Here is a 26,677-nt window from a genome sequence, read left to right on the forward strand (position 1 = left end):
GTGGTTTTCCCTGTAAAATGAAAGACACATTTTTCATCTTCACCAATAACTTCATTGATTTGGATAGTTTGAGTATGTCGGCTCTCTCCCACATGGTATAATGGTTGTTCTCAATTAATGTCTCGATTTCATCGCTATCAACTTCAACTGGCCTACTTGACAGTGTAGCATCATCCAGTGGGAAATCTCCAGCATAAAACTTTGCAAACCACTTCGGACACATTTGATCCAGTCACAGCACCTTCTCCACATGCTGCATGGATCTTGTGTGTGTGTGTGTGTGTGTGTGTGTGTGTGTGTGTGTGTTTCAATTGTGTTTTTTCCTTTCTTGATAAAGCATAATATGCTGAAAATGTTGCTTATTTTCTTCTATTGAGGGAAAAACTCAGGCCTTTTTGCTCATGCAGTAAATAATTACAGATCAGCAAATCTATTAGTATGCAAGCAAAATTTATTAGTGATATGTCCTCTAGAAAAGAATGGGCCTTGCTGAGGTGGGGGAGAAAAGCACAGGGCATAGGTAAAAGCAAGGCAAAGGTGGCAAAAAAGCATCCGGTCTTTTGCCCTGAGGACTTACCTGGTTGGCAGGATGAAGTGAGGGAGGTACATATTGATTGGTGGATAAGGGTGGTGCCAGCTTCCCTGAGGAGTACAAGACCCCCTAGACATAGATATGTGTGGAGAATTGTTAACCCAGATTCTTATGTTGCTCCAGACCACGTTTGTTCATCTTGCAAAACAAATACATGACAGAGCATGTATTTAAATTAAAGTTGAGACAGTTACCCAAAGTTATTTATGTGCTCTTTCTGTAAGCACTAGGGACCCCCTCATTAAACAGATAGTGACCAGAGGCAAGGTATTGATCAAGGTTGTTTTATGGGCTTCTTCACTGGGTACTGTGGACCACTTCCTCTTCCCCCTTCCAGACCTTGGGATAAGTACACAGTTTTAAAGACTTTCTTTCCCAGATGATGGAAATGATACATAAGAATGTCAAGGGCCCCCTTCCTCCTGTGCTATCATGATGTTTCTTGTGATGTTCAGAACACCTGGCAATCTTATTGGACCAGGGTCAAGTCTCCTGAGTTAGTGGGTGAGACATGCTTCCCTCCTTCCTCCTCCCTGCCATGGTTTACTATCTATCCTACCTAACATTTCTATCTTCAACATTAAAATGGCTACACAAACATTCACCAATTTTGATTTTTTTTAATGCATGCTGATATGACAGCTGTCACAATACAATCTAACAAAACTGTTTCAAATGATGTTAAATACAATTAAGTGGTACTAGAGCTATCTTATGGAAAAAAATGAACTTTTTGGCCAACCCTACACACACACACACACACACACACATATACACACACATATGCATATATGTATATATAATGGAATATTTGGCCATAAAAAGGAATGACAGTATGATATATCCTGCAACACAGAAGAATGCCAAACATTATACTAAATGAAAGAAGCCAGACACAAAAGGACAAATATTCTTTGATTCCACTTATATGAAATATCTAGAATAAACTAATTCTTAAAGAGACAGAAATTATGTTAGAGGTTACCAGGGGCTGGGGGAAAGGAGGATTGGAGAGTTATATCTTAATGAGTATAGAGTGTCTGTTTGGGATAATGAAAAGTTTTGGAAATAGGTATTGGTGATGGTTGTACAATATTGTGTCACTGAATCATACACTTGAAAATAATTAAAATGGGCCCTGGCCAGGTGGCTCAGTTGGTTGGAGTGTCATACTGTACACAAAAAGTTTGTGGGTTTGATTCCCAGTTGGGGTGCACATGGGAGGTCAATGTTTCTCTCTCACATCAATGTTTCTCTACCTTCCCCCATCCCCTCTCTTTAGAATCAATAAATATATCCTCAGATGAAGATTTAAAAAAAAAAGAAAATGGTTAAAATGGAAAATGTTGTTATAGACATTTCTGTAGCAAAAAATAAAAGATGTAAAAGTTAAGCATTTATTATTAAATATACCATGTTTTTCTGGAGAGAGAGGGAGACAGAGACAGAGGGAGACAAAGGATTTTTTTTTAATTGTTCGAGTACATTTGCCTTTATTTTCCTGCCACCACTTCCCCTGTCCCACCAACCTCCCCTCCCACCCTCAATCCTTCCCCATTTTGCTTTGTCCATGGGTCCTTTATATGTGTTCCTTGACTTGACCTTCCCCCTTCTTTTCCCCGTTACCCCCAACCCTCTTCCCCTCTGATTACTGTCAGGTTGTTTGTTTTTTCCTTCAGTGTTGCCAAATGCAATGTTTAATCCTTAATTGGCTCTTGCTTTCTAAATAAAAAGCTGTAAGATATTCTTAGGACCAGTGGGAAAGTTAAATAGGGGTGAAACATAAATTGGAACAGAACATGATGTTATCGATGTTATCATGAAATTACTAACTTTCTTAGGTGTAATAATGCTATGGTCATATAGGAGAATGTCTCATTCTTATTAGATACATGCTTTAATGTTTAAGGATGAAGTGTTATAATGTCTGGAACTTACTTGCAAATAGTGATGCCAAAAAGATTGTGTGTGTGTTGGGGGGTGTATGGGTATGCCTGCCTGCTCATGTGTAGAGAGGAAGAGGAAAAGAGAGAAAGCAAATGTAGCAAAACATTAACACTTGTCAAATGTAATAGAAGATATACAGGTGTTTACTGTACTATTCTGTCATTTTTATTTAAACACTTTCATAATAAATTAAAAACAAAATAGAAATTTTAAAGTCACACCACTTTAGTTCCCAGAAGTACTCTTATTAACCTGTTGCTTTAAATCTTTTTAGCCTTTTATTCTATGCATAGATTAGTATTCCTTAAAATCAACAACAGCAATATGGGATCAAATGTACATTGGTATCTCTTCATTTATTGTCAAGTAAGTTAACAAATGTTTATTTAAGTATATCCTACCAAGGCCAGGTACACAGTGAATATTAAAAGATCTCTTTGAGTTTTCACTGAATGTACCAAGAGAATTGTGCCTCATTTATTACAACTGGAGTTTGTTAAAAAAAAAAAAAAAAAAAAAATTTTAAATCACGTAAGAGAAGATAGATTTAAAAAACTGTGAACTTTCAGTAACTGCATTGTAATAATTTTTGCTGTTCATTCATTGAAGAAGTATTTACTGTCTATGCTGCTCAGGGCTTGGTGCTGTGGCTATGGAGGTATATGCCTCTCTGTCGCTCACTCTGACACAGGATCCTAAAAGTATTGATACTAGAATCCTAATTGAAAGGGCAGCCACCTTGCGTTCCTAATTTAACCTGCCAGTGGATTCCAAAGGAGCTTAAATTGAGATTTGAAGGAGGAATGAGTTAGATTCCTGTATCACTAGACTGGCTTATGGTCTCTGGGGTTAAATTGCTTGATAGTGACGTTGGACAAGTTACTTAACTTCTCTGTCCCTCAAAGATAATGTTGTAAAGCTTAAATAATAGACATAAGGCACTTAATCCATGTCTGGCACATAAGAGCTAAATTTATTGAGCGCTTGTAGTTGTTGCTATTTAAAAAGAGCTACTATGTGCTAGGCTTCGTGCTGTAGTCACAGCAAGAGACATGACATATCCTGTACCCACCCTACTAGTTTCTTCCTAGTACCTCTCTCTTTTATACTAAAATAAGCCTCTCTTCTGAATACAAAAATGTAGAAAATGTTAATTTCGTAAAAACGTTTATGTATTTTCTCCCTGTTTTTGCAACCTCAGCCACCTGGGCTGAGTCACTTCTGTGAAGGCTTGAACTCTGGAAGGATAAAATTCCAAGGAACAAAAGATCTCTACTATCTACATAGCAGACCAGCGACACCAAAGCTGGTGGAAAAAGCTTGTCACCCCGCACCTTCGAGCCCCTTGAGCGTACCCATCAGCAAACCCAACTCTGATTGGTCCTTTCTCCTACTTCACCGGCATCTCTCTATCCAATTGGCATAAAGCTTGTTCATCCTTGGCGGCAACCAACGTACACAGGGGGCTTGAGAGTCTTGTGGAGAGAGCGAGAGGTCAGACCATGAACCTGGGGTAAGCTGGGGCGTGAAAGGTGGGCGTCACCCGGGACGGGGTGAGGCTGGGTTGGTCCTGGGTTGTGTTTCGCGAGAATCTTCCGGGCCTACGGCGCCCGAAGTGGCAGTGCCGGCCTCCCTGAGGTTGAGGGGGCAAGGGACTGGGTGGGCCTTTACCACCCACCACTGCCCTCGGTTTTCCACTTCATAACTAGAATGAAAATTGTCGTTACCTCCTTTCCGTCCCCTCTTTCACCTCTGGGTGGAGAAGGAGGAGAAGCGTGGAGGAGTGGAGAAGAAGGGGGAGGGTAGATGGAGAGATGAAGCTTGACAGGATCCCGGGGAGAAACCCTGGCCCAGGCCCCTGGTTTTTTGCGATCCTGTCTTTGGAGTCTGCAGTGTCCCAGCTCTTAGATGAGTTCAGCGTCTGCCGTGCTGGGAACCCGGGCTTCTCAAGTTATCCCGTATTACCAATGCCAGGCACATAACTGGCCCTAATTCAGTAGTGGTTGAGTAAAGAAAAAGGACTTTTGCGTGGATTTCATCACAAGGATGTTTAATATTTTAAGAAGATGAAAAGTCACCAAACTCAAACTACTGCACATCGTTTAGCAACTAGATTTTACGTTCTGGAATTTAGGGATAGAAAAATAAGACAGTTGGCCCGTGAAAAAATTTACGGTGCAATACTAAACAGACAAACGTGGCTGTTTAATTCAAGGTCTTTCTGTTTGTTTCATCAACGTAAACACGAACTCTGCGTATTTTAGGAAACCCTAAAAACCCATTTTTCCCCAGTATTTTATCTTATTAAGTACGTTGATTTCCCTTGCCTTAGCAACACCTCATATTTTAACCTCCTAATCAGACCTTCCCCAACCTCTCTTGTTTGGCTGGATTTAATCTTGTCTCTTGGACATTTCTTTTGTCCCACCTTAAAAACAAAACAAAACAAAACAAAAATACTATGGTTGACTTTGTGGACTGTTATTTTTTTAGAAGAGCTTTTATTAGAACCATAACAGATGCACAAGTTTATTGGTAGTGTCTACTGTTATTTTGTGCTCTTTGATTTGACATGCACAAAAAAATACAATAGCCATAGTTTATTATATGTAAATTTATTGTTATAGTAACAAGAGTGTCAATAAATGTGAATATGTATTAGTTGAAATATTCAAAATAGAGTGGAATTCTGTGCTCAAGCAGTGAGTAATCCTGGTGGCAATGTTATAGCTCATTTTCAAATAATGCTCTAGCATGCTATAAAATGTGTTAGTAATGAGATCATGGTGAAATTGATAAATGGTTGGTAGGTAGATATGTTTTGCTCCTTTAACTTAAGTGAGGAGTATTGGTAACAGCATTATTTTTTCCAGTTTACAGTTAATAAGACTTAAATTATAGTAGGATAACTGAATTAATTTGTTGCTTACCAGTAACAAATGAAGTTTCAGGTTAAAGATAACAAATTCTTTGTCTTTTTGGAAAGTTTCAAGAATGTTCTCCCTGTAGTTTTTACTTTCATCTTAGATTGAAAAATGTTTTTAATTAAAAGAATGATTTAACATTTACAAGATTCCTGTATAATTTCAAAAGAACAGATTTACTTTTCTAGGTTCAAATAAGCATTTCTGGCTATTTAAAATGTTGTTTCTTACAGAGGAATTTCTTTTGTTTTGCAGAGATGGTTTAAAGCTTGAAACTGAATTATTGGATGGAAAAACCAAGCTAATATTGTCTCCATATGGTATGCTGTGTCACTGAAATCTAAAATGTTAAATTTTTAAATTTTTACATAAAATATATACTAGTTTAACAGACTTTTTACTTGTGATAGAGTGATATTTAAATGGTACTTTGAAAAAAGTTGTTTATCCTAACTTCCTCAAATTTATTTTTAGCAGTGATTACATCACTGCTTACCATTGTCAGTATTCATAAAATTTAATGTTCCAATATATGTCATGTGTTATATATTTCTTCACTATATTTGCATATAACAAATAACCTTACTGCCTAATGAATAATCTCTCTGAAAATATAATTATGTTTTGTACATGTAAAAAATATATTGTTTGAGAAATTAAATTTATAGTAAGACTACAGTTGCTAAAGTTATTTTTAGTATTAGTTTTATTTTATTTTTTTAGAATTAGTTTTGAAATTTGGTGTGTAATTGGTAGTCTCCTCATTCACATAATATTCTTTTCCCCAATCTCTTTATCATTTTACTTTGGAAAATAAACAAAAATGAAATAGAAATACTTAACCCACACTGTAAAACAACACTTAAGCTTTCGAGGTTACTATTTCTATTTAATATCTTAAAATAATGCTGAGTTAAACATTTTTTTTTGTAACTGCTTTAGTATATGTATACTTTCAGTTGATAGCTTAGTAATTTTTTTTTTCTTTTGTAGAACGTAAATCAAAAATTTCTGTGAAGGTAAGCCAAATAAATGACTTTGACCTGACCTACTTTCAAATGTTAAATGGGTTTTCTTTACAGTGGTTTGAAAATAATTAGTGTCAAAATATTATAAGGGGTTAGGAGTGTTGGTGAGAAGTTACTGTTCCCTTGCTCTCAGGCTGGTCCTTTTACAGAAATGGAATCATAATTTTTCCATTGTAAAAGCCTTTTAGAACCCTTTTCTCTAGATTAGTACTGTCTAATAAAGTTTTCTATGATGATGGCAATGTTCTAAAATGAGTGCTGTCCAATATGGTAGCCAGCCACTAATCCTGTGTGGTTATGAGCACTTAAGTGTGACCAAGGAAGTGAATTTTTAATTTTATTTAATTTTAAATTTAAATTTAATAGCTACTGTACTGGACAGTGCAGTTCCCAAGATGTTTAAAAATAGGTATTCAGACATTAAAACAAAAATATTTTTCTTTTCATACTCATTCCATTTTTTTAAACTTTAGTTTTCAATTATAGTTGACATTCCATATTATTTTGTAGTAGTTTCAGGTAATGAAACAATCATAAACTTTACAAAGTGTTACCCCTAACATTTTCAGTACCCACCTGGCATGATATGTAGGCATTACAATGTTATTGACCATGTTCTGTATGCTGTGCTTTACATCCCCAGAGTCAGTGACATTTTTCCTCACCAGAAGGGCATAATTTGATTCACAAATTCTTACATGCATTTAACTTTCTCCTTTAAGAGATCACACTTGAGCTTTATGAAAATTTTCCTTTTTACCCCTTCCTCCCTCCCTCCCTTCCTCCCTCCCTTCTTTTTTCATGCTTTCCCAAGGATATGCTTATTAATTTGAGAGAGAGAGAGAGAGAGAGAGGAAAGGGGAGAGACAGAGACACAGAGAAACATCAGTGTGAGAGAGAAACATCCATCAGTTGCCTCCCATACACGCCCTGACCAGGGATCAAACCCACCACAACCTAGGTATGTGTCCTGCCTGGGAATCGAACCCACAACCTCTTGGTGCACAGGGTAATGCTCCAACTCAGCCACCTGGCCAGGCTTAAATTATTTTTCTTTATTAGAAACCCAAAGTGCCTTTTTCTACAAAATTACATTACCACTTAAAAAAAAATTGATAGCACTACTTTTCTTGTACCATATTTTTTTTTTTCCATTTTTAGGTTAACAGCAGCAGAAATTTATACTCAGCTCTTTCATAACCTACTGTAGCCCTCTTTTTGCTTTATCTTTGAAGCATCTTAAAGTTTTTCTTCTATGTCTGTGAATAAAGTCCATTGTAGATGACGTGCCACTTTCCAACTGAGCCTTTGATGTCCCTGCTATTTCTTTCAGGTTTAATGAAGGGGGAGAAATTGCTTTAGTCTTCAGACTGTCAATCACTTGATAAATGGGTGGTGATGATCAGTGTTAATTCCACAAGCTACCTATAAAAATTATTTCTCTTTATATATGATATATAGTTATACACAATACCCCCTACAGATTGTGTATTTTTTCCTGGCCCTGTTCTATTAAAATATTACAACTTTTTATTTGAATCACATTAACAAGTATAGTGCCCCTTTTCAAGCTCCTAGATAGAAAGCTCCTTGTAATAGTTGATTTCTATATTTTCTTTGCCTCTATTCTCTCTCACATGTTCCCTCATTCATTGATGTCCTTAATATGTCTCAGATGATGTTGATTTTAGATTATTTACTGTCTTAAAGCAAATTGTTTGGATTTATCACTCTTGCTTTTGGGACTCCAGAATACTGATAAATGGTAATGGTGAGGTGATGGATATGTTAATTAGCTTGATTGTGTTGATTATTTCACATTGTATACATATACCAAATCGTCAAATGATATACCTTAAATGTATACCATTTTTGAATTGTCAGTTATACCTAGGTAAAGCTGGAAAGAAGATACGGTGCAATCTGTCTTTCTTATATCTTGATTATATTTCAGGGATCTTCTCTTCCCGTATTTACAGAGCCTCATTTCTTTCTTTGCAGATAAAGATAAAAACCCCAAACAGTAGTATTTATTTTCCTCTTTTATTTTAATCAGTTTTTAATCTCTCAGATCTCACAGTTCTGCAGCTATATGGTGAATTCTTTTTGTTTTTAATAAGTTATTTATGAATTCTGTCTTCATAATGTTTTTCTTCTGTCTCACTGGGGTAAGCTGAAGGACTACAACAAGGATTTACTGCAACTGTAAAATTCCAGTATATATGTAGAGCTCTATTCTTGGCTTTCTTTTTTTTTTTCTTTTTTTTTGGTTCTGTGTCTGTGAGAGAAAGAGGGGAAAAAAAAAAAAAGTAAAACCTAGTCCCTGTTTCCTGGAAGTGGCAGTATCAGTCAGCTATAAAATACAAAAAGAATAAAGTATGTATTATAGTAGGGTGATAAAAGGCGAAACCATCGGAAAGAACAGCTCTTTGTGGTTTGAAAAGACCAGGGAATGCTTCATAAATGGAGGGACACTTTAATTAGAACTTAAAAGATGAGGGACATATTAAGGAGTTTATTGTCAAAGAAATAAGAAAGTGTATTCTAAGCTCACAGAAATTTGTTGGGCAAAATACCGAGATATGAAGCGTAATTTGCGTTTGGGGAATACTGTGTACCTTGGAAAGTGTAGAACATAAAGCTTGGCAGGGTTACAGTCATAAAGAGTTAAATGAATATTCAGCTTGAACATACTTGATTTGTATGTAGGGAACATTACAGAATTTTTAAAAAGTGAGCTAGCTATGATTAATTTGTGTTGTAGGGTTTCAGGCAACTCTGAAGGGGAGGTTATCATAACAGGGAGGTCAGTTAAAGGGCAATTGTAGTAGTCCAAGGAGAGCCTTTTTTTTTTTTTTTAAGGATTTTATTTATTTACTTTTAGAGAGAGGAGAAGGGAGGGAAAAAGAAAGGGAGAGAAATGCTGATATGAGAGAGAAACATTGATCAGTAGCCTTGCGTACACACCCCAACAGGACCAAACCTGCAACCCAGGCATGTGCCCAAACCAGGAATTGAAGTGGTGACCTTTTGCTTTGTGGGATGACACCCAAACAACTGAGCCACACCGATCAGGGGCAGGGTGAGTCTTTTGAGGCCCTAAACTTGTATGATGGCTAGCAGAATGAAAAGAAGGGGACAGAAATGAAGAATTTCCAAGATATGTTAAGGAATACACTGCACTTACACTTCTCAGGAGACTCATTGAGGTGTTAGGGCTCAGCTGTGTAAGTTATGCACAGTCTGCTGATAATTTGCTACACAGTGGTTTTCAAAAACTAGAATGAGTTGCCAATGCCAGAAATTGGAATATTTAAAGTAAAATATGGCATCCTTGGTTCTTTTGAAATATTGGATGATCTAGCAAGCAGACTAATTTCTTTTTGGTAGTGTAGTTTGATTCTGAGTAGGGTCTGTCTCCTTTAGGTGGAAAAGTGCTCTTCAGCTTATCCTAGTTTCTCCCCAGCCTAAAATACAGTAGGTATTTGAGTTTTATACCTCTCATTTACAAAATTAGTTATATAATGTTAAAATAACCCCAGAGGTGGGAGAGTAAAAAGGAATTTTAGATTGTTGTATTGGTATTATCAGAAGCCTAAAGCCAGGAACAAATAGGATGTAGGTAAGGTGAATAGGATAGTAAAGGAATCTTGTGGCTGATTCTAAGGTATATTTTGAGAAGTAGGGCAAATGGGATTGGCAAATAGGTCAAAGTATGATCATATATTATGTAATTTACTGAAAGGCAAGGAAAGTTGAGATACGATAAGCTAAATGAAAGCCTTGGAGGCAAGAGTATTGTCTTATTCAACTTTACACCTCCAGGGCTTTTCCCAGAGTGGCAAGTACATAACAAGCAACACTTAATAATGATTAAAATGACTATTGAATTGTTTTTAGGTTAGTTGGGTTTACAGAAATGTATGGCAGATTAAATGGGAACTAGTGATGAAATGAAAACCTGAATTTAGGCTTATTGTTGTGCAAATGGTGAGGATAAGATTTAGAAGGAAGAAATGACCCATACTTGCTGGTAAGCTAAAGAAGACTATGAAGGAGGATAAAGAGTCAAAGATGACTCAGTCCATGGTTATTGGTCTGAGAGATTAGAACTACAGAGCCAGAGAAGTGGGATATTTTGAAAAGGGGAGCTAACTTGGGGGAGAGATGATAAACATAAAGAATGCCGTCTTTAAAATGGCATAGACGAGGGGTGTCATTCAACAAAAATTTACTCAATACCTACTCTCTTCTACTCACGGTACTGGGAATATAGCAGTGAACAAAGGCAGACAAAAATCTCTGCCTTGTTGAGTTTACAATAGAAAGGTGTGGAATAGACAATAAGAAAAATAAATATGGAATATTATAAGATGAAAAGTGCTATAGAGAAAAATAAAGGAGAGAAAGGGAAGAGGCACAATCATTTCAGAGGCTTACAAGCCTTGGGAAAAGGGAGTGGAAGGAAGGTGTGGGAGTGAAGATAGAGCAGGAAAACTGCAGTTTAAATAGGGTGGTCAGAGAAGACCTCACTGAGCTGGTGATACTGGAGCAAATATTTGAAGGAGGTGCATGAATGAGCCATGTAGAATCTGAAGAAGAATGTCCCAGGTAGAGGGATTGACTTAACGCTAAGGCCTAAAACTGGAGGTTCTTGTTGAATTTAAGGAATAACCAAAAAGCCTAGGTGGCTGGAGGCTAAGAGATAGAAAATGAGATTAGAGATTAGTTAATGTGGATGAATGGGAGGGTGCCCTGATCATTAGGTCTTTTTTGGCCATAGTGAGAAGTTCAACTTTTCTTCTGTGTTAGATGGGAACCTATTGGAAGCTTTTGAAGAAAGTGACATGATCTGACTTAACATATGTAGAAGGTAATCACTGGCTGCTGTGTTGAGAATAGACTGTGGAGCAAGGGTAGAAGCAGGAAAATCAGCTAGAAGTCTTTTCAGTAATTTAGGCAAGAAATTTAGAGGCCTGTTTTACCACAGATTATATAAAGATGATTGTTGGTTTTTCATGGGCTATTATAAAGAATAGATTTTTGGTGTTTTAACAGATGGGAAATAAGACCAAGACTGGAAAATGTCCTTTTAGAACAAAGCAAACCGGATACATTTTAAAATCAACACAAAATACTTGTATCAGGAATGAGAAACTTTTGCAAAAGAAGAGAATTGGTTCAGAAACTTCACTGGAAAAGGCTGAAAAAAATAGTATGGCTTTTTCACTCACTAAGGATTTCTGCGAGGAGTATGCTGATAAAGACTGTCTTCATATGCAGAAAGAGATTTCTCCTGCAACTCTTAATGTACAGAAGACTAGAAACACCATAAATACATCTGTAGTAGCTAAACAGAAGCCTTGCAAAAAACACATCACAAGTGAAAATATGAAGAGTAGTTTGGTGTGTCTAACACAAGACCAATTACAACAGATTTTGATGACTGTAAACCAAGGAAATAAATCTTTTTTGCTGACTGAAAATGGAAAGGAAGAGGAAACAAGTAAGACTTTCTAAAGTTTTAATTAATATTAATTTTATTGATAGAAAATGTTTAGAACTTACATTGGATTTTATGTAATTGTGCCTCTTTAAATTCTGTTTTAACATGTACAATTTTTAAAAATAATTACTTTTAAAGAACATACATATGCAGAATTATGTTTACAGTTATAATGTGCCATATTTTAAGGTTAATGCCCAAAATATTCTCATGTACTCAGTTTTCATCAGGTGATCACTTCCACGCCATTATCTTTACCAGAAGGAAATACATGGTACAGAGTGACTCCAGGCAACTTGTTGACCTGTATCCTGAAATTAAACTGCCCTGGCTAACCCACAAATGCATGAGTTAGAAATAAATGTTTATCTTTTTATGTTACTAAAAAAACAAACAAAAAAACAGTTTTCTGTGGACTCTAGAAAAGATGTTATTATAAAACACTATTGTACTTATTAGAGTGTAGGAGATTTTACTTACATTAAAAATAGTGTTCTAAAAAATCACTATAGTAGTTCTAGCGAAAATTGAGGGAACCTTACTATGAAGATTTGACTCGATTGCTGAGAATGTTGATTTTCTTAGCCCCCACATTTTGCTTCTCCGGATTTTCAATCATGCTAAGGATTGGCAGCCCTATCTTTTTAAAGGAAGGAGTGGTAGAATGTTACATGCCTTCTGTTTCATTAGTCATAGTTGCATGGTGTTTTTTAAAGTCTTCTTGTTTCAGCTTGAGCTAAGGAATTGTGAATAGGAGTAGAAATATTAAAATTTTGTGAGGCAATAGTGAAATATTCAATAAATAAAAATTAAATTAACAGTTACTGGAAATAAGTCCCCATAACTGGTTTGGAGACCACGTAGCTCTTATATACATACTCCAAAAGTGCTGAGATGGAGTTATTTACCTTCTCTTGGTCTAAATTATTATTTGTAAAATGAGAGAGCTAGATTTTGTCTTTAAGTCTAGAATTCAAGCTCAGAGAACAAATATAAAAACTTAGCAGGGATAATGAGAGAGAATATCAACAAAGGTAAAAGCAGAATTTGCCTAACCATATAATGACCTGCATATTAGACATGCTTTCTCTTCACTCAGAGAACTAGCACATTAAGGAGCAACTAGAATAATTTTTGAGCCAAGTATATGAGCCCTGTATTTGGAATAGATATCATAAATAGCTGGGGCACAGAGACAGTGGTCCATGGTAAAGTTTTTCCCTGATTTCCCAGCTAAGTGAGAAAAATAAGGACAAGATAACAAGTTTTTCATAAAGCTATTTGCTTTTATTCTCAATAAAGTTGTGAATTGTGTTTTCACTTATATTATTTGCAAGAGTGTTGGCTGGAGTAAATGGAGGTGTATTTTTTTGTTGTTGTTGCTTAGTATTAGATAGAGCAATTCATTTAACCTCTGTTGCTCAGTTTCCTTTTTTGACAAAAAAGGGAATTATAGAACCCGCTGCAAGGATTGCTGTGAGAAGTAATTAATTAGGTAATGTGTAAGGCAGTGTTTTTTAAACACTCTAGCAGTATGTGAAAATAAGCAATTGTAATAGATGTAATTTTAATATTAATTTTAAAGCATGCATTTTACCTCCTAGGTCAGTACAGTCTACATTTAAACAGTAATCCTAATCAGTCAAAGGATGAGAACATTACGGGACTACTACAAAAAACTGAGGCTGTTTCATATGTCCAGGATGAAAATAAACCTCTTTTAAATAAAAATCAGGAGACATCTAAGCAGTCTGAGCAGAAAATTCACATGTATGTAACTCATATCTGTTATTGTGGGGTCATCTTGTGACTATGGTTTTGCTTTCCCTTGACTTTCTTGTGAAATACTTCCTTTGAAGACTAAGAGCTAATTAAAAGTTTATTAACATTTATGGAATATGTTGTATAGAAACATATACTGTATTTTGACATGTATAATGGGCACTTTTTTGCCCCAGTTTCTTAGGGAAAATTAATGCAAATTATACATGGGTATAATGATTACATGCCATGGGTGTAATAATGGGCATAATAATCCTGTGTATAATGTGCACAAAAATGTAGGTGCACATTATACATGGCAAAATACAGTAATAAGGTTTCTGTTATTTTTTGTGTTTTGTCTCAGAGAGAATGTATGGAAACCAGCTGACATATTCAGTACTCTGGGCGAAAGAGAACGTGATAGAAGTTTGTTGGAAGCTAAAAAAGCCCAGTGGAGGAAAGAGCTTGGTAAGTAATTATTACATCTTTTATTATAGTTTAGTTGCTTTACGGAATATATTTTGAGTATGAACTATATCTTTGAGTATAATATTATCAGAAGTCTTGTTTTATAACAGTTGCTATCTAGCAAAGTTCTCTGTAAATGCATAAGATTTGTGGTTTCACATTCACTGAGGTTATATCTTTTTGTTTGGCACTCTGGTGTGTACCAAAAGCCAGAGGAGAGCATTAGTGTCATCGGAATCATTCTGAAGCTCCTGAATCTCAAAGATAGATTTCTAAACTTTTCTCATTTCTTGAGAATCCTTTATCATGTATTGTCATTAAGAAATCCTATGGGTTTAAAGATGGTTTTATTTAAAAAGTAGAGTTCATTTTTTAAAATAATCAAAATGTTCTAATGAAGGATCGTCAATATGGTATCAATTAGTATATTCCATACAAAAACAAGCATTATTGCTTTTTGTCAGCCTGTAGATACTGTACAATAGAAAAATTTATAATTTCTGTTAGGGTCTTAAAATATTGATAATAACTAAGAAATTCCCATTACTTCTTGGACTAGACTTAGGGTCCAGAGTTTGGAAAATACATGAAGTAACAGTTCTACTTCTTAGGAATAGCTGTACTAAGAGCATGAAGATGGGCTTTATCCTCCTGTGTGGCAATCATGCTGGGACAGGACAGGTGATTTAGAAAAAGAAAAGCAGAAGAAATAGGGAATGAATTGATATTGGAAGTGAAGATAACAGAGGAATGAAGAAATTAAATGTATGGTAGCAGAGTCAGAAGATTTGGAGATCTGGTATGTGTTTATAGCATAATTTCAGCTTTAAGTATTTTCTTTCAATACAAATTTAGCTTATCAAAATACAATACAAAACTTCTGAAGAAAATTTGAACTACTTTGAAACGACTGAAGTGTTTTATGCTTTAATTATTATCTTAACACAATTTACATTCTTCTGCTTGATGCTGTTAGAAAAGCACATCTTTGTATGTTAAAGCTATATTTTCATTCTTGGAATTCAAATGTATATATCTCTGAAGTTTTAGGAATTACTGATTTGGGATCTTGTTTGTTTATGTTGGACTGTTAGACACAAGATTTTATGTCTTTTTACTTTTCCACAGTTATGAAATTAAATATTTATTTTGTGCTAAGCCCTATACCAAAAAAGACTATTACCAGTCTCTTTTTAAAGGAGAACAAACAGGTTTAGAGGGGTAAATAACAGTTTGCCCATAGTCACATACATGAGAAGTGGTTGAACTTGGATTTGGCCCCCGTAGTTCTCTGAGTCCAGAGTTCTAGCTGTTAAGTCTCTTAGTAGTAATTGAATGAACATTACAAGAAAGTAGAACTTCAGAATAATTAGCATAATATAAGGCATGTTGTTCCAAAAAAAATTTCTCTTTATTGATAATTATAATAAAACATTTTTATATCCATTTGTGCCCTACTTAAATTTGGCTCTGATTAAATGTTTTCTTTTATTCCATATCCCTTAAAATTCTTCTGTTTGTGAGTCAGTCGCCCTACAAAACAATTTTCATCTGTGTTGGAATCTGCACTCTTTAAGAAGGTCATGATTTGTTTACGTGGTTTTTTTTTTCAGTTTTTGTACATTTTTTTAAAAAGGACATTATTTGCAGATGAACAGGTTGCTTTAAAAAGGAAAGAAAAAGAAGCTCCTGAGAAATGGAATAATCCTTGGAAAAAATCTGAAAGTGATAAAATAGTATGGGAAAAACTTCAAATTCTTGACCAGTCTAAGGTAAGAGCATCAAAATCAAGCATTTATGGGATATAAAACACCTTAATTGCAGGGTTTTGCCCTTTTTTTTTTCTCTCCAAAGAAAAAGTCAAAGGGAGGGAGAAAGAAAGGGAGAGAAACATTGCTTGCACACCCTGAACTGGGGACCAGCCCGCAACCTAGGCACATGCCCTGACTGGGAATTGAACCAGCAATCTCTTGATTTGCAGGCTGGTGCTCGACCCCCTGAGCCACACCAGCCAGGGCTTAATTGCAGTTTTTTAATGCTAAGCCATGTTCATATCCTAAAGCTTATTTTTAAAGCATATTTAATTTTTTTTAAAACTTTCATATGATATTTAAAAAGTATTATTTTGAATTTATTTATGACCTCAACTGTCCCTGTTTGCATTCTTTAAATTGTCTTACTACATTAGTAGGTATGTGTAGAGGCCCCCAGACCCCACCTTTAGGCTACTATAAAAGAACTCTGCAATTTTTTAGATGACCGCAAAATGTTATCCACCATAAGGTTATCAAGTAAAACATAAGTACGTACCAGGTGTCCCTCAGGTCTTGCTGTGGTGACCTTTAAATTTTGCCTCTGTTTTATGTAAGATGAAGAAAATGTACCCTTGTTTTTCTATTTGTTTTTAGACTTTTGCTAGTGTTTCCAGCATTCTGTCACAGTCTCCCAGTCAGGTAATAGTGGTCCAGACTGATGGTCGCTCATTATCTAGAGCTGGTCAGATTTTAGAGGTGAGTCCTAAGTGTCATTACTTTGAGTGTATATGTATATTTTAATACTTGATCACTGTGTTACCTATTTTTCTTGAAGGAGTGACTGTAAGTACTTTTATTTTTAATTACCAGTTAATTTTTACTGAGTACACTGTGCTCCTTAAGTTAAAAATAAAGTTATTACCTGTTTCTTTTTTTATACATATAACCCCTGCTTCCTAGTGAACATTTACATGTTAGCAAATGTATTCTGAAAATTATACAATAGCCTAAAGGGATGAGTCTGACGGTAGACATTTTCATTCAGTACTGGTAGGTTTTCTTAAAGAACCCCTCCAGGTTAGATTGTTTGCATGACTGTTTGTCATGTTTCATATAGGGTTGACTTACCTACATCAGTTTTGTAGTCTGTTGATAATTTTACATAAGCAAAACGAATGACATCTGAATTATGTTTTCCCATGTTTCCAAAGGTACTTTGACTCTTAAAAGGCAATAAATTATTTTTAATAGATGTCATTTTGGGAAAATTTGTATTTCTGAGTGAAAATTTTAAATGTATAAAGTTTAGAAGTTGATATATGTAGACATTACTAAAAACTACACTAAAACTTTGTGAAGTTGGTGAGAATCAGCTTATTTACTTTTCAACATTAGGATTAAAGAATCATTAATGCTAAAAATATTAAGTATGTTCAATTACCAAAATTTAGGTTGAAATGTTAGTATATTATTTAGTATTGTTTAACTGGCATGGTTTTTGAGGTCATTTATTACCTGGGAGTAACCCATACTATGGTATGGGCAAATAAAGAATGAACCATTTGACGTAGCTTAATTTGTAAATTACGAAATGATCATTTGTGTATATATTTTTAATGAAAGCATGTGTTTTTTTTAATAATCAAAAAAATGTGAAATTATTTATATTTTGGAGTCAGAGATGGGGGTTGGGGGTGGGAGAAGGACTAGAAAGCAAACACACACTAAATCCAGGGCTGAGCAACCAAAGGTTAGAGTATGATTATGTACTTATTCTTTTACTATTTAAATGCAGTTTTTATGTATTTGTATGAATGTGGTAAGATACTGGAAAGATGCTATTGAGGGAAAATGAATTGTGTTAAAAAATGCCCCTTAAATACCTAAAAGCAGTTGGTTTCAGAAATCCTAGCTGTAGCCAGGACTATATATACTACTTGAATATTAAGTTATAACTTCATTTAATTGAGAGGAGGAGAAGTTTGGTTTTAGACAGAGTTACCAAGATTCTGTCAATTTTATTAAAATGTGAGGGATAATGTGTATAAAGTGCTTAGAACAGTGGCTGACATGTAACAAGTGCTTAATGAAAGTGTTGAACAAACTCAAAAAGGGTGCGGAGGCTTTGGCTAGAAATAAATGATCAAGATTTATTCAAGGGTCTTAGGTTTTGCAAACTGAAAACACAACTAGGCAAAACTCCAGAAGAATTCCGGAGAAAAAAGAAAAGTTAAAAGTTCTTATATTAAAATACATTCTTGAGAAAATCAGTTCTACATTCTTAGACCTATGATTGGTCCAGGATTGTTATCAGTCAGATATCATGTGGTCTGGATAGTATGGAGGATGGGTGCTAGGAAGTCAGGTCACATCTGGCGGTCTGGATAGTGGATGTCAAGTGGTCTGTATACATCAGTCCTTGTGGGGGTAATCAGAGGGAATCTGGAGGTATGACATATATCCAGGCATTGACGGAGGACTGGAAAGTTTAAAAGTTTAAGTTGTCAAGCTAGTTAAAACAAGAATAGAATTATTTCCTCCTCCCCTAACCTACTTGATTTTAGTAACTTAGTAGCTTGACTATAGTGACTCTTATTTCTTCATTATATTCCTCAAAGGTTTGCTGTAGTTGTAGTTTACAAAGCAGGTCCATTTGGAACTCTGAGGCTGTTTAGGGTCAATTCTCTTAACAGGTTTCTTTCCTCTGTCTCCTTGATTATTATTTCCTTACTCTCCCTACCCCAGTTAAATGACCCTGTATCCTCATCTGTACATTGTTCAGCCAAACATTCTTGTACATAGTACTGCTTAAAACTCCTTTTGTGTTTCTAAGAAATTGGCTTACAGTCTCAGCTTTTTTAAGAATAATTTACCTTCATATGAACTTGTCTTTCCCTATTGACTATCCCTCCCTGAGAAGTCTTTTTAAGTGCAGGAAGTATATGCTGCATGTACTCTCTAACATGAGATAGAATGTGAGGCTATCATTCTGCTAGCCTCACATTGCTACCACCAAACCATAGTTCTTTGGTTGGCCAAAAAAAAATTCCATCTAATTTTTTCCTTTTTTTTTGTTTACCTTATATATAACCTATTTTATCATCTTAATCATTTTAATAATTAAAGTAATTAAAATCAATTTGACTGTGTATGTGAGGGCTTATTTCTGGGTTTTCCATTCTGTTCCATTGTTCTGTATATCTGTCTGTCTTCATACCACTGTTTTACTGTTCTGTTACCATGCCTTTGTAGTAAGTTTTGAAATCAGAAAGTGTGAGCCCTACAATTTTGTCCTTCTTTTCCCAGATTGTTTTAGTTATTGAGGAGCCCTTCAAATTCCGTATGAATTTTAAAGATGGGTTTTTCTATTTCTGCAAAAAACTGAGATTTTCCTAAAGGTTGCATTGAAAATACAGATTAATTTAGGTAATCTTGACAATGCTAAGTGTTCCAATTCATGGACCAATATATCTTTCCATTTATTTATGTTTTCTTTAATTTCCTTCAGTAGTGTTTTGTAGTTTTCAAGATAGAAGTACTTTGCCTACTCACTCCTAAATATTTTATTCTTGATGCTGTTATACTCCTGCATGGATTTGTTTTCTTATTTTCTTTTCCCAGATATGCAACTTATTTTTCTGTGTTGGTTTGTATCCTGCAACTTTGCTGAATTGGTTTAAGTGTGTGTGTGTGTGTGTGTGTGTGTGTGTGTGTGTGTAATCTTGAGAGCAGTGGTAATTTTGTGGCACGTGAGTTTGATGTGAATCTTTCAAATTGTTTTGTTAATGAGTAGATATACATATATTGATTTGCATTAAAGCCAAGATATTCATATATGTGTGATCATAATTGACCATAAATGTGTATCTCTCCTTTTTTGACTTTTCAACTTCCTGACTTTTGAAAATACTATGTAATAATTCTAACATGCAAAAGGACATACAATATAAAATGCATCTCTATCCATGTTACGAACCAGGAAGAGCACATTATGTCATATAGTTCAGTGTTCAGCAAGAATTTCTGTGGATTTATATCACTAATGGAACTAGAGTTTTTAAAAGTAGCAGGTCATACAACCTGGTAGAGTAAAAAATGGAATACCTGGAACTTTTATATCCTTGTTGTCAGGTTACTTTAGCATCCTGGGAATAGTGTTTGTGGATTATGAGGCCCACCCCACAGTAGAACTGTAATGTGACCAAGTTGTAACCTAGTCCCATTCCACTGATGTCTTTATTTCAAAAGAAACAAATAATGGCAGCCTGGCCAGGGTGAGCCAGCCCTGCCCAAAGCTTCCCTTTGTCTCTGTGTACTGGACCATCTTGAAATCAGGGGAACCCTATCTTAGTCCTCCAAAATCAAACTGGATATTGAAAACTGGGTGGGTCTCTTTGCCAGATAGATTAATAGTTAAAAAGAATAAAGAATAGAATTGTTTGAATGTCTCTCAGTCAAGGACTATACTACGCACTTCACATATCTGTGCATCTGGTTTTATAATAAGATGCAGAATTTACCAATACCTAATCAGGTAGAGGAGAGCACCAAAAGTAACTTTTGCATCGTAACTACCCGTAACATTAGAGGGATATACCAGTTAAGTACTCAGAGGAAAATCTCTCATTAGAAATATATCCTATTTGTAAAGCAGGACATTTTTAAAGAAAACACTGTCTTTGTTTTTATTTATTCATGTCTTATTCCACAAAGGACTTGAAGTTGTTCAGTAAATCCTTGTACAAGAATAGGCCCACAGTAAAGAGAATAGAGTAAAACTTAGGATACAATAACAGTAAAGAAAAAAGATTTAGTAATGAAATAAATTTAAATCACAGTGAGAAAGAAGAATTCACGGTGGGGACATTCCCTGAATACAGGAAGAATTTTTTTAAAACATATAAAGTCTGACATAAAATATACTACAAATAACTGAATAAAATACAACCTTGAGTGATGGATTTTTCCAAAGGAGAAAACAGATAGGTAAGAGCACTAATGACAGGTATCAGAGAAAAAACTTTCTAGACCAGAAAGAAAAGTTAAGTGAATTAAAAGAGGCTGATTTGAAGACATATTTTAGTAAGTGATCAAATTTCAGGAAGTATAGACTTCTTCAAGCATTTAAACATAAGAAGGCAAGGAACGAAAATCAAGTTAGCCTTAGATTTCATTTCTATAGATAATAGAGCAATATTTATAAAGGTTTACTAGATAAAGACGGGGACTAAAAAATTTAATGCCTAAACAACATGTTCACATGTAAAGGGAACATAAAGGTAAATCTGCCAGAATTTATGAAGTATTTCTCTCAAGGATCTTTCCCTGATATTTTTTTTGTTGTAGTTTAAAGAAAAGCTTTTAAAGATTATTTTTGGTCAGAAAAGTAAATCAAAACTAAAACACAATTAACAAGAAATTTGTGGTTAAAAAACAGGAATATGTAGCTGACACAGCATCTCTAAGACATTGCAAAACCAGAAAAGTAAACTGCTGAATACATATAATATGACCATATCTATGTTTTGGGGTTTTTTTAAATATATTTTATTGATTATGCTATTACAGTTGGCTCAGTTTTTTCCCCTTTCCTCTTCTCCTTCTCATATGTCCCATTCCCTCTGGTAATACCGCTGCCTTAGTTCATGTCCATGGGTCATGCATATAAGTTCTTTATTTACTTCATGTCCTATACTGTTTTTAACATCCCCCTGGCTATTCTGTACCTACCAATTTCTACTTCTTAATCTCTGAACCTTCTCTCCCATTTTTCCCTTACCTCCTTCCAACTAATAACAATCCAAATGCTCTCCATATCTATGATTCTGTTTCTGTTCTGCTTGTTTGTGTAACTTGTTTTTTAGATTCAGATTCAATTGTTGATAGTTGTGAATTTATTGACATTTTAATGTTCATAGCTTTCACCTTTTTTTCCTCAAATAATTCCCTTTAACATATCATAATAGTGGCTTGGTGATGATGAACTTCTTTAGCTTTACCTTGTCTGGAAAGCACATTATCTGCCCTTCCATACTAAATGATAGCTTTACTGGATAGAGTAATCTAGGTTGTAAGTCCTTGTGTTTTATCACTTTGATACTTCTTTTCCAGCCCCTTCCTGCCTGCAAGGTTTCTTTTGAGAAATTAGCTGGCAGTCTTATGGGGACTTCTTTATAAGTAATTATCTACTTTTTCTTGCTGCTTTTAAGATTCACTCTTTAGGGCTTCTGGCCAAGATGGAGGTGTAAGTAGATAACACTTTGCTTCCTTGCACAAGCAAAAGATAGACAACCACAAATTTAGAAACAAAAAAAACAATCAGAACTGCCAGAAAATCTAACTATGGAAGTTCAACAAACAAGGAATTACAGAAGAAACATTCATCGAGACTGGTAGGAGGGTCAGAGATGGGCAGGCAGAGCTGAGAGGACGCATGGCAAGGTGGTTGCTGGAGGACAGGGCATTCCCACATTTGTGTGCAGATAAACCAGGAAGAACAACTGGGGAGTGAGACAGACTGTGCAATCCAGGGTTCCAGCATGGGGAAATTAACCCTCAAAACCTCTGGCTATCAAAACCTGGGAGGGTTGCAGTGGTGGGGAAACTCCCAGTCTCACAGTAGAGTCCATTAGAGGGAACCACAGGGTCCTAGAATGTGCACAAACCCACCCACTTGGAAATCAGCACCAAAAGAGCCCAGTTCTCTTGTGGATAGCAGTGGAAGTGACTGAAAGCGGGGGGAAAAGCTGAGAAAGCAGCATTGTTCTTTCTCTGACCCCTCCCCTACATAAAGTGCAACAATGCAGTGAACTGGGTTGCCCCACCTTGGCAGATATCTAAGGCCCTGCCCCCTACAACAGAACAGGTATGCCAAGACAAAGAAATATGGCTCAAATGAAAAAACAGATCAAAACTCCAGAAAAAGAACTAAGCAACCAGGAGATAGCCAACCAATCAGATGCAGAGTTCAAAACACTGGTAATCAGGATGCTCACAGAAATGATTCAGTAGAGACACAAAATAAAGGAAGAAGTGAAGGCTATACAAAGTGAATAAAGAAAAATATACTGGGAACCAACAGTGAAGGAAAGGAAACCAGAACTCAAATCAACAATTTGGACCAGAAGGAAGAGATAAACATTCAACCAGAACAGATTGAAGAAACAAGAATTCAAAAGTATGAGGAGAGGCTTAGGAACCTCTGCGGCAACTTTAAATGTTCCAACATCCAAATCATAGGGGTGCCAGAAGGGAAGGAGGAAGAGCAAGAAATTAAAAACTTCTTTGAAAAAATAATGAAGGAAAACTTCCTCAGTCTGGCGAAGGAAATAGATATGCCAGGAAGCTCAGAGAGTCCCAAAGAAGTTGGTCCCAAGGAGGACCACTCCAAGAGACATCAAAATTAAATTATCCAAGATTAAAGATAAGGAGAGAATCTTAAAAGCAGCAAGAGAAAAGGAGAGAATTACCTACAAAGGAGTTCCCATAAGACTGCCAGCTGATTTCTCAAAAGGAACCTTACAGGCAAGAAGGGGTTGGAAAGAATTTATTCAAAGTCATGAAAGACAAGGACGTACACCCAAGATTACTCTTCCAGCAAAGCCATCATTTAGAATGGAAGGGCAGATAAAGTGCTTCACAGATAAGATCAAGTTAAAGGAGTTCATCATCACCAAGCCCTTATTATATGAAATGTTAAAGGGACTTATCTAAGAGAAAGAAGATCAGAACTATGAACAGTAAAATGACAACAAACTCACAACTATCAACAACTGAACCTCAAAACTAAGCCAACAACTAGAACAGGAACAGAATCACAGAAATGGAGATCACATGGATGGTTATCAGTGGGGAGGGGCAGGAGGTAGAATGTGGGAAAAGGTACAGGGAATGAGAAGCATCATTTGAAGGTACAAAATAGACTGGTGGAGGTTAAGGACAGTATAGGAAATGGAGAAGCCAAAGAAATAATACGTATGACTCATGGACATGAACTAAGGGGGGTAATGCTGGAGGGAGGAGGTGCATGGCGGAGGGGGACAATGGGGAGGAAAAAATGGGACAACTGCGATAGCATAATCAATAAAATATACTTTAAAAAAAGCAATGAATTGTTGGAGTTCTTGTTAATTTTCTACCCAGTTCCTCTCTATCCCCTACTTCCTTAAAACAAATAGTGCCTCATTCTACATTTGGTATAACTCAGATCTCCCTTCTGGCTGTATTTCAGAGTAAAATCATGGCAGTCTTCCTAAAACTTTAATTCTTGGAAGGAACTTGAAAAATCAGGGGACTACTACACTGCCCCTTCCTACTCCTCATTCACCTGGCTTGTGAGTTACAATCTTAAGGGGCGTTTCCAAAAAAGAAACTCTGATCTAAGGAGTTGTTTTCAAGTATGGGGAGTCATTGTTGTTTAATGCCTGAGATTTCCACCCTTGGACTAGTTTTCTGTCCACCATCCCTATCCTTTGAATTTATCAGCTGGACAAGTTTGGTCAGGAAAAAATTAAACTCATGCAAATAAAAAAGTTAAAAAGTTTTAAACCAGGAACTTTTTTCTTGTATAAAAAAGGTTTAAACCAGTAACTTTTTTTCTTGTAACTTTTTCTGGTTTAAAAAGTTTTCCCACAAGGGGAACAAAGTACCCACATGGTTTTGGTGATAATTTCTACCAAACTTTAAAGGAATAAATCCCAAATTTAAAAGACTGGTATATACTCAATATTGAAGCCAGAAAAATAACAGAATAGGAAAATTAGGTTTATTTCTTTCATGAATATACACAAAAATCCTAAAGAAAACATTAGCAAGTAACATTCAATAATGTATATCATGAGTTAGATAAGTTCATGCTAGGAAGTTAAGGACATTTTAAAAATCCACAAGTGTAATGTACCTCAACACCATAAAATAAAACAGTAGATGCAGAAAAAGCATTTGATCAAATTCAGTACCAGTTCATTAAGGAAAATGGCTCTGAAAATTAGACTAAAAGGAATTGTCAATTAGATATTAAAACCAAAAACCCTGAAACATAATCCTACATGAGAAGTATTTAGTATTCCATTTAAAATTTAAAATTAGATAAAATGCTCACATTATTATTATTATTTTTTATTAGTGGTCCTATCCAGTATAGCAAGACAAGAAGAAGAAATCAAAAGTCAAAAGAACTGGAATGGAAAAGATGAAATTATAATGATTTATCATTTATATAGAAAATCCAAAGAATCTATGTATAAAACAGCAGATATAAAAAGTGAGAATTAGTAATTTGCTAGTTCATAAAGTCTCAACAAATTGCATAGGCCCAGATTACACAAAATTTGTTATCTGATCACAGTGTAATTATGCTAAACACTAGTAAAAAATGGCAACAAAATTTCCAAGTGTTTGCTATTTAACCAATATACTTTTTAAGTCAGCAATTTTCAACCTTTTTCATTTCATGGCACACATAAATTACTGAAATTCTGCAGCACACCAAAAAATACATATTTTTGCCAATCTGACAAAAAAAATAGCTATAATTTTCATTCATACCAGATGGCTATTGTGTTGACTGCTGTCACTGTCTTTATTTGACAGTTTAAGGGAAAAGAGGTCAATGTCACTGACTAAATAAGTATTGCATTTTTTAAAAATTTTTGTGGCTCACCAGTTAATAATCATTGTTATAGTCTCTGGCCAGATAGCTCAGTTGGCTGGACATCATCCCAATATGCCAAGGTAGTAGGTTCAGTCCCCAGTCAGGGCACATATAATAATCAACTGATGAATGCATAAGTAAATAAATGGAACAACAAATCAATGTTTCTCTCTGTCTCCATCCCTTCCTCTAAAAATTAATAATTTTTTTCTAAAAATCACTGTTCTAAGTGAAAGAAAAAAACAATTAGAAAGTATTTTGAACTGAGTGGTGATGAAAAAATTTTGAAAACACATAGTCTTCCTGTACTTACAGGAATATTTATAGACTTAAGTGCATTTCTTGGAAGAGAAAGACTGAAAACAAAACAGCAATGATCTAACTATTCATTTCAAGAAGTCAGAGAAACAACAGCAAATATTAAACCCAAAGGAAGTAAAAGGAAATAAATAATAAGATCAGTGTGAATATTAATAAAATCAGAAACAAATGTGCAACAGAGAGAGGAAAGCAACAAGTTCTTTACAAAGCTGTTTAAATTGATAAACTCCTTGTACAATTAGCAATTAAAATTGAGACTAAAGATGCTATGGCCATTAAAAAGATGAGTATATTATGAACAACTTTTGTCAGTGCATTTGAGAATTTAGCTGAAAAGTTGACAAGTTATTAGATTACTAACATTGACAAAAGAGGTAGGAAAACTGAATGAATCTAAATTTATTAAAGACATAGAACTCATCATTAAAAACTTCACGAAGTGAACTCCAGGCCCAGGTATGTTTATTGGTGACTTCTTCCAGACAAAGTAGAAGGCAAAACTTTCCAAGCTTCTTTATGAAGGAAGTATAAAAATAAGCAAAAACCTGATACCCAAAGCGAACAAGACAAAAATTTTTGATAACAAAAGCTGACAAGAAAGAAAAATGTTAAAAATACATCATGATCAGTTGGGTTTATTTGATGAACACAAGCTAGGTTTAACTTTCAGAATTTAATGTCACTATATTTATAGAAATAATAGGGGAATTTAATAAAAAAG

At 35.2% G+C, this 26,677-nt stretch overlaps 1 protein-coding gene across 1 annotated transcript in view; it reads left to right on the forward strand.

Moving 5' to 3' along the window:
* The first annotated feature begins 5,723 nt into the window (after positions 1 to 5,723).
* Positions 5,724 to 26,677, forward strand: part of CCDC66 (coiled-coil domain containing 66) — a 61,008-nt gene continuing 40,054 nt past the window's right edge. The window contains exons 1-7 of the mRNA XM_054595107.1: positions 5,724 to 5,783; positions 6,457 to 6,482; positions 11,550 to 11,997; positions 13,602 to 13,767; positions 14,126 to 14,229; positions 15,880 to 16,001; positions 16,638 to 16,739. Coding sequence (XP_054451082.1) covers positions 11,550 to 11,997; positions 13,602 to 13,767; positions 14,126 to 14,229; positions 15,880 to 16,001; positions 16,638 to 16,739 — 942 coding nt within the window. The 5' untranslated portion in view covers positions 5,724 to 5,783; positions 6,457 to 6,482. The remainder of the gene's footprint in view (positions 5,784 to 6,456; positions 6,483 to 11,549; positions 11,998 to 13,601; positions 13,768 to 14,125; positions 14,230 to 15,879; positions 16,002 to 16,637; positions 16,740 to 26,677) is intronic.

Source organism: Pteronotus mesoamericanus, unplaced genomic scaffold (assembly GCF_021234165.1).
Source record: "Pteronotus mesoamericanus isolate MK-2021 breed Mesoamerican mustached bat unplaced genomic scaffold, CSHL_Meso_final scaffold_54, whole genome shotgun sequence".
Classification (NCBI taxonomy): domain Eukaryota; kingdom Metazoa; phylum Chordata; class Mammalia; order Chiroptera; family Mormoopidae; genus Pteronotus; species Pteronotus mesoamericanus.